The sequence below is a fragment of the Acomys minous genome, assembly GCF_964271855.1.
Source record: "Acomys minous genome assembly, chromosome: 13".
Lineage (NCBI taxonomy): Eukaryota > Metazoa > Chordata > Mammalia > Rodentia > Muridae > Acomys > Acomys minous.
Window position 1 is genome coordinate 44,257,920 of NC_140495.1, and position 14,593 is coordinate 44,272,512.

Sequence of the window (14,593 nt, forward strand, 5' to 3'; positions counted from 1 at the left end):
TCTTAGCTCAAATTATAACACAAAGGGATCCAATGACATCTTTGAAGGACTCTCAGACTGCTATCCGAAACTTCACAAGCCACCCTTCGCTCTCTGTCCGTATTCTTAGTATTCTTAACCTGGCATGCTCACACAGAACAGGTTCCCAAGCTCTGAGAACTAATAATGGCTTTTCCAGGCCAAAGTTACAAAGGCTTCTACAATAGTCCCCAAAGTCACATGATCGGGTCCCTCACGTCCACGACATCCTCTCTGGAACAATTTCTCTTCTACTTTGCTCTCTGCTGCCGAAATAAATACAATAACCGAAACCAACTTTGGAAGAAAAGAGGTCTATCTGGTTAATACTTTAGAGTTCATCTCCAAGGAAAGCCAAGGCAGGAGCTCAAGGGAGGAAGCTGGAGGCAAGAACCGGAAGAGAGGCCACGGAGGAGTTAGGCTAACTGGCTTGCTATCCATAGCTTTCTCAGCCTGCTTTCTTAGATAGCCTGGCATTATCTGCCTGGGGATGGCACCACTCACAGTGGGCTGGGCCCTCCCACATCAAACATTAGTCAGGAAAATGTCCTACAAACGTCCTTATAGGCCTGATTGATGGAGACATTTTCTCAGGTGATGCTCTCTTTTTCCCAGATGACTCAAGCTTGCGTGAGGTTGACAAAAACTATTGAGCACGAGTTTATTCTGATTACTGTAACCCATACACTATCTAATCAGTCTCTTTTCCACCCCTATTAGCTCTCTCCACAAGTTTCTTTCCTTGTTGTTCATTTCATTTCCCCCTTTCCTTTCCTCCCCACCCCCCACCCCCCGAGTTCAACCAGGGTCATTTGTGTGAGTATGAGCTTGGAAGTGCTTATTGGAGCCCGTCCTTATGAATACATAACTTAAATCATTCTTTTAATCTATTCATAGAGGAGTCACCACCACCCTCCGATTTGGTGTCAAGGTCAAATGTGAGTAGATGGTTCCAGAAGAAAGCTCTGTCCCTAATGGCTGAAGGGAAGGGTGTGGACTGTGTTGAGGCAGCAGAGGCCTGCCAGGAATCTGAACACTGCGCTCTGATCTATGAGAGCTTTAAGAACGTCTGTGCCGCAGGAACAACACAATGTCGCACTCTTAGTGGCCGGTTGTTTTGCATGGGCCTAAGGCAGAGCCTGAGAGAGACGGTTCTGTGGGGCTGTCGGTGCGGTTTCCCTTTAGAAGGAGACTGCGTTCAGATTCGGAAAAGCTTATTTGAAGACATTTGCACACGGGATATTCAAATCGATCCAAATACCATTTCCAGGCAAGACAACAGAGAAAGAGTCAAGAAGGGCATTGCTTCAGGTTGGTATTTAAAGGAAGAATTTAGAAACATTATACATAAGCATAAAAAGGGAGCTAACCAAAGAATATTTAACTTCTAATTCTATTTGTCATTTCTACCCTGAGGGTTGTTAATAAATTTCTCCTGGAAATTAAATGTTTGGAACTCTTCATACCATGACGATGGACAGAGTAGCAGGAAAACCGAAGCAACATGAACTCAATATTTTTAGCATGTTGCCAATTTTATTTCTTCATTTAGTCATTGAACAAATACTTAAAGGAACATTTACTATGTGTGAGGTCTATGTAGTAAAAGAAGAAAATCTGTCCTTTGCTGGAGAAGACTGCTATATTTTAGGGAAAATTTAAAATTAAAGAAACAACCAAGTGTAGCCGCACATGCCTTTAATCCCAGCAAGGAGGAGGCAATGGCAGGTGAATTTCTTGAGGTGGAGGCCAACCCTGGTCTACATATTGAGTTCCAGGAGAGCCAAAGCTACACAACTCAAAAATTAAAGAAGAGAGAGAGAGAGAGAGAGAGAGAGAGAGAGAGAGAGAGAAATAGAGAGAGAGAAAGAGATAAAACTTGGCAAGAGACAGTCATTGATTTAGAGTGTCTCTAGCTCCCCATGATAAGCTCCAAACCCCCGTGATAAAGGAGCAACTCAACCAATAGCAACCACTGCTCTCTAGGCTCTTGCATCCTCAGTTAGGGAGTGTCTGGTGCCACCTTCCTGAGAAACAGATTGTGAAGCAGGGTTGCATGTACAGCATGCTGAGACGATGTTTAGCAGGGAGAGCCATGGGAAGGAACACAGGATTTCATGGAGAAGCCGAAATGCAATGTGATTGCTACAAGAACTTACTTGTTTGCACAGAACAGTGTTGACTTCCAGAATTCTCTCCCATTAAGGCAAGAGGCCAATCCTCTGTCCTCCCCTTGAGGGTCTCTAATGGCTATGAGTGATGGCCCAGGTAAGTCAGTAACCTGTTGGGTAAACACAATACCTGGAAAAGTGCCAATAAAGGTGAGCCCTCACCCTACGGTACTCACAGCTGTTATGAGACTTTAGTGATTGTTCAGTGAAAACAGGTTGGGTGATGGGCCAATATAAAAAATATCAGATTCTATTAAATATATGTTTAGACTCGTGACCCACATGGGAACGCATGAACACAAGTTGAAGTTGAGCCCCAGGTTTTTGTTTGTTTGTTTTTGAATCATTAACTCCAAGGACCTAATTGCCATTCTTTTCATTAATGTAGACAGTTCCTGGGGGCGGGGAGGGGGGCAGTTGGGGGTGGAAGCTTTAGCTAGGGACAGAGGAGATATGCAGATCCCATGTGTTCCTTTTTGAGTCTGCAACGTTCACCAGACATCCACATGATGATCTCAAGTGCTAAGCGTGAACTTCATATGTGACTCCATGTAGAGCATATAGACATGAGATTTGCATAGAAGGCACCACCTAAGAAGAAGGGATCACTTATTTGTAAATTACGTCTACCAGACTAGTAGACATTACCCAAAATGTTTGTGCTGCGTTAAGCCAGAATGATAGCAGAGCCAGATGATGCCAAATCTGATACAAGTGGATCAATGCAAGAAAAATGCAGAAGTTGATACAGTCAATATAAACATCCTTGCCTGACACCATGTGGAGAGTCAGTAACCATCCATACATAGCGAAGCAGAGAAGCAGGCTGGGGAAGGGCCAGGCTCTAGTATGCCCAACTCGTCTTTCTTGCATGGGTGACTCTTTCAGTTTCCCTTGAGGATCTTGTTCACATTAAATATTAGTAGGAAAGTAGTTTTTTTTATATATAAGTCAATTTATCATCTTATAGAATGTATCTATTAGCTTACTATAAGCATATTTTATGAGATCATAACACTTAAATCAAAATATTTGAAAGCAGTTAGCTCCACATACTGTCATGTTAAGGAAGAGAAGACGAATGGGAGTGATTCTGATGCAAATTTAGGAACTGTTTTGCAGTTTTTGATGTATTTGTATATGATTGTATAACTCAAGTACAGGTCTGGTTGGTGTGTAATTGTTTACACACACACACCCAGCTCAGACATACTGTCTTTGAACTACTTTTCAATAATGAACCTACTGTTTAGAATACCCTCTTAGAAAAATGCACGCATGTATACATATACAAATATAACACATCTGAAATGACTTGAGGTTGGCACTTAATGTACAGTTTATTGCACTGCATTACACACAGCATAAAAAAAAGGATAGTGTCTAAAATGAAATTCATTTCTTTATACTAAAAGTAAATATTTTGTTGTTTTGGGTGATAGTTACTCACACAATAAGCTGCTTGTTCTACTCAGACTGAGAACAAAGCTCCAGAGACTAAATGCCCTTGAGGGAAGAAACTATTCCTCTTAGCAGAAAGCCCAGATCGCCCAGTAGCGTCTTCTCTTGATGAAGTCTCTGTCCTTTCTGGCCTTTTGCTACGTCCTTAGGCTCCTCCCTCTCTCTCTCTCTCTCTCTCTCTCTCTCTCTCTCTCTCTCCTGTCTTTTGTTCAGAGACTAATTCTTCTGTTCCTTTTTCTTCAGACAATTGTTTTCATTGTGCATGCTCTAGTCATTAGCATTAAGTTATATTTTCAAGTAAGTGAATTCACAAAATAAGGCTTTGCTTTTTTTATTCGTATGGCATTTCTTCATCTATCATTCATTAATTTAAATATCAAGGTTTAAATACATGTTTGTATGTATTTGACTATGTGTTCATAGTTTCTAGGAAATTTAGAAAACTATTCAATAGTGAAATAGTTTCTTTCTTTCTTTCTAGATAACATGAAAAAGGATAGTAAATATAAATGGAATCTAACTACACCTTTATATCATGGTAACATAAATAAACTATTATTTTTATCTACATTATAAAAACTGGATGTTATGATTTAAATGGTCTTATGAGGATTCTTAGTGATATGCCAATGCAAAATCATTTGTGTAGTTTAAAGGTTGCACTAAAAAAAATGCAGTGAATCCTTGACATTCTTTCCAACAATGATCATGAGAGCAATTGTTTTGCCCTTCTATTTTCCACTTATAGACTTTTTGAGAACTACTTCTGAGTTCTCAGACTGAGAACAAACATTTGGTAAATTTTAAGGATATTTTGATCATACACACTAAAGGGTTTTAAGCCAACTGTTTTTGCGTGTAGTGATGGCAGATGTAGTAGTCATTTATTTCCGTTTTCATTAGAATGTGAACATCCTGGTAGGGCCCTGTAACTGTGTAGCACCTCTGTTCAGAATTTCCTATCCACCCCGCTCCCATTAACTCTGTCAGAACAAGAATGATTTTGCCTGGAGACAGTGAGCTCACAATAATTTACATAGCTCAATTTCTATTCCTGAAGATTTAAACTTGCTTTTTTGAGAAACTTGGAGTCGGGGACATGTTTTTCCCTAAAGCTCCACTTCGGTCCTATGGATTCCCCACCAGTCTGCATCCCAGCACAGGAATAGTGTTGGTGAAAGATGATTCAAACAATGCTCCCTCAAGCCTTCAAAGAAACCATAGACCCTGGTCCACTTGTGTACTCAGCCTGTAGAATTCCCATGGTTCTGTTTAATAGGGTCTACGTGTACTAACGTAAGCTTATTTTTCTATGACCAAGGCATTTTTACTGCTTTTAGGATTCAAACAGATGCAGTCTTGTTTGGAAGTGACAGAGGCGTGTGTAGGGGATGTGGTTTGTAATGCACAATTGGCCCTTTACCTTAAAGCATGCTCAGCAAATGGAAAGCTGTGCGATGTGAAACACTGCCAAGAAGCCATACGGTTCTTCTATCAAAATATGCCTTCTAACACTGCCCAGATGTTGGCTTTCTGTGACTGTGCTCAGTCTGATATACCCTGTCAGCGGTCCAAGGAAACCCTCCATAGCAAGCCGTGTGCGCTGGACGTATTTCCACCCCCCACCTGCCTCGGTGTAATTCACACTTGCCGAAATGATGAATTATGCAGGTGAGTAAAAACACGCACACCTCGCTTTCTTATTTCGGCACCTTATTTGTTATAGTCTAATCCTAATGTTTGATCTCCTTCCATGGCTGGAGTTCCCACCCATCATCCAAAATAGTGTAAATAAAGCCAGACAATTCACATTTTGAATCTGTGGTACATGTGTGGTGGGTATCCTTTTTGAAATTTAAATGTAAAAATGTAGGGTAGGATTTTAGAATAAATAAATTTACTATATTGAACTATGATGCCCTGTATATCATGTTTGTAAAGATCATGTTTGGTGTGTGTGTGTGTGTGTGTGTGTGTGTGTGTCTATATGTGTCTGCGCACACATGCAGACAACAGTTTTCATGCATTGGTTCTCTTCTTCCATCATGTGTGTCCAACAATTTGAGCTCAGTATGGCAGGCTTTTTTGAAATTTCCTTTCATCCCTCATTTATCTCAGGGGTCAACAATCAGCTTTTTAATTAGACTTTTTTTTTCATGGATGTGATTACAGACCCTTTATCTTTTGGTTTTTGTTTATTTTAGATAAAATATTTCTCTGTTTTGGGGGGGATGGCTTTGAATTCATCCTCCTTCTACCTCATCTCCCTGAGTACTGGGTTAATAGGCATGAACACAACGTGGCCTGTTGTGTTGAAAAAAAGGCTATTGATTTTGGCAAAGTAACTCTTCAAACTTCAGAACAAATGCTTCATCAAGATCTGGATTGAGAAGAACAGTGCAGTTTGAGTATGGTATGGGCATCCTCTGCATACTTGTCTGGCCATGACATGAGAAATATACTTTCCCCCTTTTTCCCATCCTCATGTGGTTTGCTGCCATTCTTAGGGTTTCTATTGCTGGGACTAAATGCCATGACCAAAATGCATGCTGTAAATAAAAGGCTTATTCAGTAACACTTCCATATTGTTGTTCGTTACTGAAGACAAGAACTCACACAGGGCAGGAACCTGGAGGCAGGAGCTGATGCAGTGACGAAGGGGTGCTACTTACAGGCTTGCTTCACGTGGCTTGCTCAGCCTGATTTCTCATAGAACCAGGACTATCAGCCCAGGCATAGCTCCACCCACAAAGGCCTCCACCCACAGTGGGCTCTGCCCTCCCTTGTTGACCACTAATTGAGAATATGGCAGGCAGCTGGATCTCATGGAGGCATTTCCTCAACTGAAGCTCCTTCCTCCCTGATCACGCTATCGTGTGTCAAGTTGACACACAACCGGCCAGTACAGTCTTGGAGAAGAGTAAAGCTAGTTGTTTGTTTGTTCATTCAAAACACAGAAATCAAGCACTGTCTAGGCATCAGTTAGGGATGTCTGTCCTTGTTTATTCTAGCCGAAGAAAGTTGGTTAATAAGAAAATGTATACCATACAAAGTAACAAAGTAATTCTCAGCTTAAAGAGTTTGGAAGGAGAAAAAAAAAATGATAACCATCTAGAGATTTGGATCGGCTTTGTTTTCTCTGCCAGTTAAAGAATTAAAGGTGGGGGGAAAAGTCTTGAGCCCAACAGGTAGCAGCAGAGAAATCCCAAGCTCTGTAGACAGAATCATTAAAGAAAGGTGTTTATTGGGGATGATGAAACACACATGCAGCATACACAGAGAAAAAGAGCCTCAACTAAGCAGAGCGCATGCTCAGGAAGCTGAAACAAACCCAATCTCTTCTTGAGGGCTAGGGTTCTTTGAAGCTTCTGAAGAATTTTCCTCTGTTATTTTACGGTTGGTCGGTTTGAAGAAGCCAGCCATCTTAGAAATTTACCATGATCCCCTTCTTTCTCCCGCTCTTCCTACCAGGGAGTCTAACTCCTAATCTCTCAAAAGGGAAAGGGGGGGCAATGTTGTTAGTTAAATTATACTCTCAAAAACAAACAAATATAATAGAGAAGATAAGGCTAGACTGAAGAAGTCGCAACTTAAGGAACTCTCTAAGTAGGGGAGTGTCTGACCTAACTGGAAGACGAAACTAAGTGGATCTCTCAAGTAACTAGTGGGGAGAACACGAACCAATCCAACAGGCAAGATAATGCCAAGCCAGTGAAAGTTCTCTGAAGGAGTACTGAAAGAGGAAAGCAACAGAAAAGGAAGCCAGAAATTAAGCAGGGATGAGGCACCACGGTTTGAAACAAAAAGGAGAATGAAAGAGTTGATCGAGTGAGCTGCCCCACCTCGAAGTCCATCTTAGGGGAGGCTGATGTGGTGTTAAATTTTAAATAGAAACCTAAGTATTAGGATGCTTAGGCAGCTTTAATCAAGGTGTCGCCCTGCCCACCACTCATCCATAATTATCTGGGCTTCAGTCTCATCCTGCAAGGTGATCTGACAACTTGTTGGAAATTGTGAAACTTCCTTCGGGGAGACATATTCCCCAGCCTTACTTCTTGTTACCAAAACAAACAACAACAAATCCTCAAAATAATTTTGTAAATTCTATTTGGTATGAAAACAAGGAGACAGAATGAAGTACACCCCCATTGTGCAGGAAAACTGGGTTGGAAGTGCCTTATTTGATCTTTCTTGGTGGGGGACAGTGTCTAAGTTGTTAGCTCCAAAATCATAAGAGGTTTCAAAAGTTCTCTAATAAATCTCCCAAGTAGTTCATACTGCAAATCATCGCCAGCTGTGACAAAAATAGTAATAAAGGAAAATCAGTCTCAAGAAAGGACCGTATCTTACACAGTTTCACTGGGTTTTGTTTTGTTTTATTTTACTTTATTTTATTTTATTTTATTTTTTAATTCCACACTCCCTATGTGATGTTTGAACATACAAAGTTAGCTTTCTATATGGACTGGAACCAAGGGCACATTTTGCCTCATGCCGGTGTTTTAGTAGGTCAGAGATCATCGCTTACTAACATGAGATCGCTCTATTCATGGGCTAATTTCAGTTCTACACTCTTTTTTTCTAGGACACGCTATCAAACATTCCAGACAGAATGCTGGCCCCGTGTGACTGGGAAGTGCCATGAAGATGAAACGTGCATTAGCATGTTAGGCAAGCATGACCTGACTTGTTCTGCGAGTGACAGCTGCAAGGCTGCCTACCTAGGAACCTTTGGGACAGTCCTTCAAGTGCCATGTGCTTGCAGGAGCGTCACACAGAACGAAGAACCTTTGTGCATGGCTTTCCAGCACATGCTTCATAGCAAATCATGTTTCAGTAAGTTATCCAGTTAAATGATTGTCTGTGTATCTACTTACCTACTTAGCTATCTTGTTGTCCACTATACCAAAAAACAAAAAACAAACAAAAAAACAAAAAAACAAAACAGTCAATCCCCACTAAAAATGTTCATAAAGACAATTTGCATTTGCTAATTTGGTTATTTTCTGTTTTTTTCTTTTTTTCCCCATTTATCAGAGAATGATACAATTTTTTTACTTGATAGGATACAACTGATAATAATTTATTGATTTTAATAAGAAAAGCATAAAAGGCTTCATTTACATGCTGAATATATCAATTATTTATTGTTATAAATAAACTCCAAAGCAACAAATAAACTCCAAAATATTGCTCTAAAATTATTAACCATTTAGCCACTTAGCCAAATAATTTTATACCCTGCCCTTGAGTGCATTGTACTGGCACTTTTGTCTAGATTCACTCATGTATGGACACTCATACCTGGTCTCTATGGCCTCTATGGAGGCCAGAGTGGCCATGGTGGTATTTAGCAAGCATCGTTGGCTGGTACAGCATATTTCTGCTATGGTGTCTTCTTCCGCTCTGTGTTACATGGTGCAGAAGAATTCTTAGTGACTAAGACCAAATGTACAGGTATTTATCAAGTTTCTCCTCCTGACATCTTGTGAATACACCAGCGAACAAAACAAGTCACATGCCAATCTCAGAATGACTGTGGGAGCAAAGTACAGGAAGACGTGGAGAGCCGAGACATGCTCACCAGGGTTTATTGATTTTTAAATCTCTGACCTAAGCGTCCCTGTCCCTAAAATATATCTTTCTCTTAATTTATTTTCTCTCTCTCACTGGTTGGAATTTATCAAATCTGCTGATCAACCTCTAAGATGGAATAAAATAGAAATATGGTTTTTAATGTTAGCCCTTAACTTAAGGGAAGGAAAACTGAATTTTAGGTCGTGGGCTTAGTTAAGGTTGAGTGCAGACATCATTGCCTTGGGATTCTTGACAGGTTTTGTGAAAACAACCCTTAGGACATACCAGAGGAGCTGCAGCCTGTGTGCTTCTGCCTGCTACCCCTCCCCTTTTGCCAGTGAGCACCGTTTTCTAGAGACAGCTGTCTCTACCTGGTGCCCTTAGCCTTGCATCCTTCCAGTCCAAAGGCGTTGCCTGTGTTTGCTGTTTCAGATCCTTTCCCTCTTACACACAGATCCGTGTACTGGACTCTGACCTCTGAGCTGGATCAGTGCATAGAGAGCAGCCCGCTTTCCCCTTGGCTATCCACCACATCCATTCCCAAATTGTAGAAGTTCTAACCATCTTGAGACTTCAAGCCAAATTCAAGAATGTAGTGTTTTGTTTTGTTTTGTTTTTTAGTTAGTGTTTTTTTTTTAATTACAGCATTTCGTCCTTCTATATCTTGATTTTTATTCTTCTGCTGCTTTCCCAACATTTGCCTTATAGGATCATCCAGTTAGTTCATAAAGCTTAGGTATCAGTTTCTACTAATGCAAGGCTGTATTCTTCTCCATGGTTGGATCCGTGGTGACCACATCATTATCACCTCACGGATTTGCAGTGTTTTCTGCTCCACTATTTACTACCATTTTTGGCGGGGGTGGAGGGGGTGGGGGGGTGGGGGGGAGGACTCCAGTGCTGTGCTAGATGGTCTAACAAGCAGCTAAGGCTTCACACAGGATGGATTCCTTTTACTGCAACACAGAATCCATCAGCGTATAAGACGGTGATCTAGAAAGGTTAGGCACTTTGCAACATGTACCTCTGATTTATCATAGGATACCAAAGTCCTTGTCACTCAGCCTCAGAACAGAGAAAGCATATTTAGCATATAGCCTAACCACAATGGAGTGTTTATTGTCTGATAACGGCAGTGATGCACGCCACATGTACACACCTGGCAACAACTCACGTGACCGCACCTGCCTTCCAGAGGAGTACGCATTATCGTCTAACTTTGCAGGAGAAGGAAGACCACTAGGGTTATCAACCAACAGCTACACAGCTGCCGCCATCTACGCTCTCATTAACAAACATAAGCCAGTTCCTGAGTATACACACAGAAGACATTTATCCCTTTCCTAAAAAGACATCCAAAAAGTGGTGTTCCAAATTTCCATCTTGCCACTAGCTTGAAGGTACTTGTATGATATGCAGTCCATCTAGATGGCATGCCTTGGAATAGTCAAAGAGCATATGGAATAAAAGAACTCTTTGTTGACATCCCATTTACCCAAAATGTCAAATACCAATATGTGCGGGCACGTGTGCACGCGTGTACACACCACACACACACACACACACACACAGAGAGAGAGAGAGAGAGAGAGAGAGAGAGAGAGAGAGAGAGAGAGTCTAATATACAATATTGAGATGCAGCTAGAAAGTACAGGAAACCCATTGCACTGTAGATTTACTGAGTGATACCCTAGACCATGCATCCACACGGCCATGTCTCAGCTGTTTGGAGGAATGTGCCTTCTTTGAGGCCTGTGAAACTAACACAGGCAAAATTCAGTTTATTTATTTTAAGAGATTAGGTAAAGTTTAGCAATCACATGGTTTGGGTTTTGTTGTTGTTGTTGTTGCTGCTGCTGCTGCTTTGCAACCTAACTAGTGATTTCTTTGGAAATAGAATCTCTTAAGCATGTATTAATTTTCTAATCCATCTGCTTTTAGTTAGCTTCATGTGCTTGTATACATATTTTTAAAAGAAGTCATTTTATATTAATTGAATTCCGACATCTGCCTTATTCCTGACTTCCTTACATCCAGAACTTTCTTGTTTATGATTTAAGATTGTCTAAACAGTAGGCATGGGTGCAAAGGCTACCCTTAATCTAGCCTCAGCCACACAGATGCGGCAATTGGACTGGGCTTTTGGAATTGAAAGGACTGCGAGATGGCTCGCTCTGACCTCTTACCAGTGGGGGACCGACAGCTAACTGTATTCAATATTAGCTCACATTGTAATCCCTTTCATCTCTGTTTGAGAAACTAATGAGTTCCCACTTCAAGTCACCACTCTTGTTGGAAAACCTTACACAACGCTAATGTAGAAACATCAGTTCCTGGTGTTGTTCCTCCGTTTACTAAAACCACCTGCTCTCAACTATTACTGGTTTGGATGTTCACTCTCCCTTTCTTGTTGTTCAAAATGACCGGCCTTTGTGGAGCACGAAGGCCAGCTCCTTCCCAGACCCTAGTAGGCATTTACCTACCTGACTGCTGCCTATTCCTGCCTCTGCCTGCATATAAACTACAATGACAACACACTACTTCAGCACGCACACTTTTATACAGGTATCTATATGACCAGGTCCTTTGACAAATGACACCAAACATCAGCAGATTAATACAAGATTTAATTCCTCACCAACAGAGACAGCTAAGATGGGATTATTGAAGATTACTGAAGTTCAGACATCACAGAGCTGTTCGGTTCATAGAACCCATCCAACACATATGCCCTGCTAATGAGGAAGGCAACATTTGCTGTAGCCACTTGGACAGATCAGTCCTTAGTATCTTGCACATCACTTTCACTTTGACTTTACCTATGAGGGAAGCTGGGAAATGCAGTTCACTTCTGTGCCTATTAGGGAAAAAAATGATGTAACTCTAACAAAATATATAAAGCAACGTCTCCCTAATAATTATCCAACTTATTGATCACTATGCTGGGAAGTACAAGCTCATGTCTGAATAGGTCTGTCACACATAGCAGAATACAAAACAGAGAGCAATGGCTTGTGGATCGTAGTCTGTTTGAGACCACTTTTCAAGAGCAGGAGGAGTCAATAGTCTGTGCAAATATATTATATATAGTTTTCTTCTAATTTGTTGAACTAAAGCTTGCTCATTTTTAATCTCTCTGCAATGCTTTGTAAATATATCATGAGACTATGTCATAGGAGAAACAAGAGGCAAAATACTCATCCTTGGAATTCTGTCCCTTTTTTTTTTTTTTTTTTTTTTTGGTAGTAACTTTGATTTCTGGAACTCACACACAAATGCTGAATGGAGTCCTGGGCTGGCTAGTTTTTGTCAACTTAACATAAGCCAGAGTCCTTTGGGAAGAGCTCAACTGAGAAAATGCCTGTATCAGACTGGCCTATACACGAGTCCGTGAGGCATTTTCTGAGTTGGTGATTGATGGGAGGGCTGAGACCACTGTGGTGCCATGAGCAGGTGATCATTAGTTTGCATACAGAAGCAAGCTGAGGAGCCACAAGAAGCAAGCCAGTGAGGAGCTTTCCTCATAGTTTATTCCTGTGCTTCTGCTTCAGTTCCTGTCCTGACTTCTCTCAAAAAACGTGAATAGGGACATATAAGCCCAATAGCCATTTCCTCCCCAAATTTGTTTGGGTCATGATCTTTATCACAACAATAGAAAACAAACATGTTCCATGTTCACATATTACTGAAAAAGCTGAGTTTTACTGGAGAGAAAAGAAAGCAAAAAGGCATGGGTACCAGCAGAGCACTGCCAAGGGGCTGCTGCACAAAGATACGACTGGTATTCTCCAGGAAGAATCTGATTGTTAGGAGGAAAGAAAAACCTGTACTCCGTATCTAGAGTAAACATAAATTTCAGCTACAAGGCATCTGGACTCCTTTAAGACAGGGCAATCGTTTCATCAATTTACTGCTAACCTGCCAAAGTAAGGGCTACCTACTGGTGTCTGCTGATGGCAGAAGACTTGCCATCCATCATCAGGAGGACCTTGAGGAAAGGAAGTCCATTCTGTGATGCCCAGAGATAGCGCCCATCTTTTCCACTGTAGCTATAGACTTCATCGCATGGAGGCTTAAAAGAGACCCTGCAGAGTTACATTATATAACCCAGTAACTTCACCTTGGTATGGAGGGCATTTTCTGTGATGGATGGAGTCTTCCAGAGAAATCTGCTCATTTTTAAACCACTCTCATATACCCTTCCACCGGCCACTCCTCCATTGCTTCTATATTTACAAATTTCCGTATTTGTTCTTTTCATCTCCTTGACCTAGAAACTGACCATTGACTGTGAGTCTTACTTCCAGCCACTTCTCTTTCTAGACAAAGCAAAATGGAGTACCAGGCATGGTACCACTTGCAATCAGGGCTTCTTTCACACTGCTCTCTCAGGCCACCTCTGAGTTTGTGATGTGTGGCAGATGTCCATGAACATTGAACACCAACACACTACGACACTCAATTTTCCTACAATCAGGCACCTAACTGATCTGACAATGTGCAGTAGATGTATTTCAAACAGCAAGCAGGCTTTGCATGTGCATGACCTTGTTCCAGAGCACAAGAGGTGTGTCCTGTACTTACCCAGTGGAGCTTACCAGATACTCTGTATACCATCCTGAGAAAAAAAAATCAGTGTATCAGGTGACTATTTTATAGTAAGTAATTTATGTCTTCTAAAAACACTACTTTAAAAACTATTATTTCATTTTTGAATTTAAAACTGGTCCATTAATTAGGCTTCTGGTTTTGTTTTTGTTTTCAATACTTTACCAGGACTATACACATTTTCAGGATTTTCTATTAAGTGCTCCCAGAAGCTACTTGGTTTTCCCAATTTTATTTGGAATAACTACTCTGGTATCAATGAATACCCTAATAGCCACAAACACAGCTCCAAGCCAAAAGGAATCAATTGGCATTGACGTTTTGGTTCTCAAATTTGAGTCACCCTCAGAAATACCTACAGAATTTCTTATATAAAACCAATCTCTCCCAGATGACTCTGATTGTAGCCATGTTCAGGAGCCACTGCTCTTACCCACACGTGACCAGTGTCAGGTCCAAGAGCCTCTTTCTGTCTGTGTTTTCTGTGTGGGAAAAGGCAAGGCTGTTAAAACCAAGTCCATGCAGCTACTCTAAGCAGAAATGAAAGTGTGAGCCAATAAATGTACATATAAGAGAGAACAAAGCAGTTTACATTCTTTCTTGGTGGCAGCTCTGTCCTCAAATGCAATCAATTTTCTTTCCCTTGTTAAAATTCTTCTAGTTAAGAGCCTTAATCTTTTATGTTTCATCTTAAGACAGATTTTTTTCCAATTCAAATGTTTAATCAACAGAAGCAAGAGTTAAGTACAGGCTGCAGG

At 40.9% G+C, this 14,593-nt stretch overlaps 1 protein-coding gene across 2 annotated transcripts in view; it reads left to right on the plus strand.

Moving 5' to 3' along the window:
• GFRAL (GDNF family receptor alpha like) overlaps positions 1–14,593 on the plus strand; it is a 43,022-nt gene that overhangs the window by 8,580 nt on the left and 19,849 nt on the right. For both annotated transcript variants that reach the window (XM_084752172.1, XM_084752173.1), the window contains exons 4-7: positions 916–1,329; positions 4,132–4,188; positions 4,991–5,321; positions 8,236–8,486. In XM_084752172.1, the coding sequence (XP_084608298.1) occupies positions 916–1,329; positions 4,132–4,188; positions 4,991–5,321; positions 8,236–8,486 (1,053 nt within the window). The remainder of the gene's footprint in view (positions 1–915; positions 1,330–4,131; positions 4,189–4,990; positions 5,322–8,235; positions 8,487–14,593) is intronic.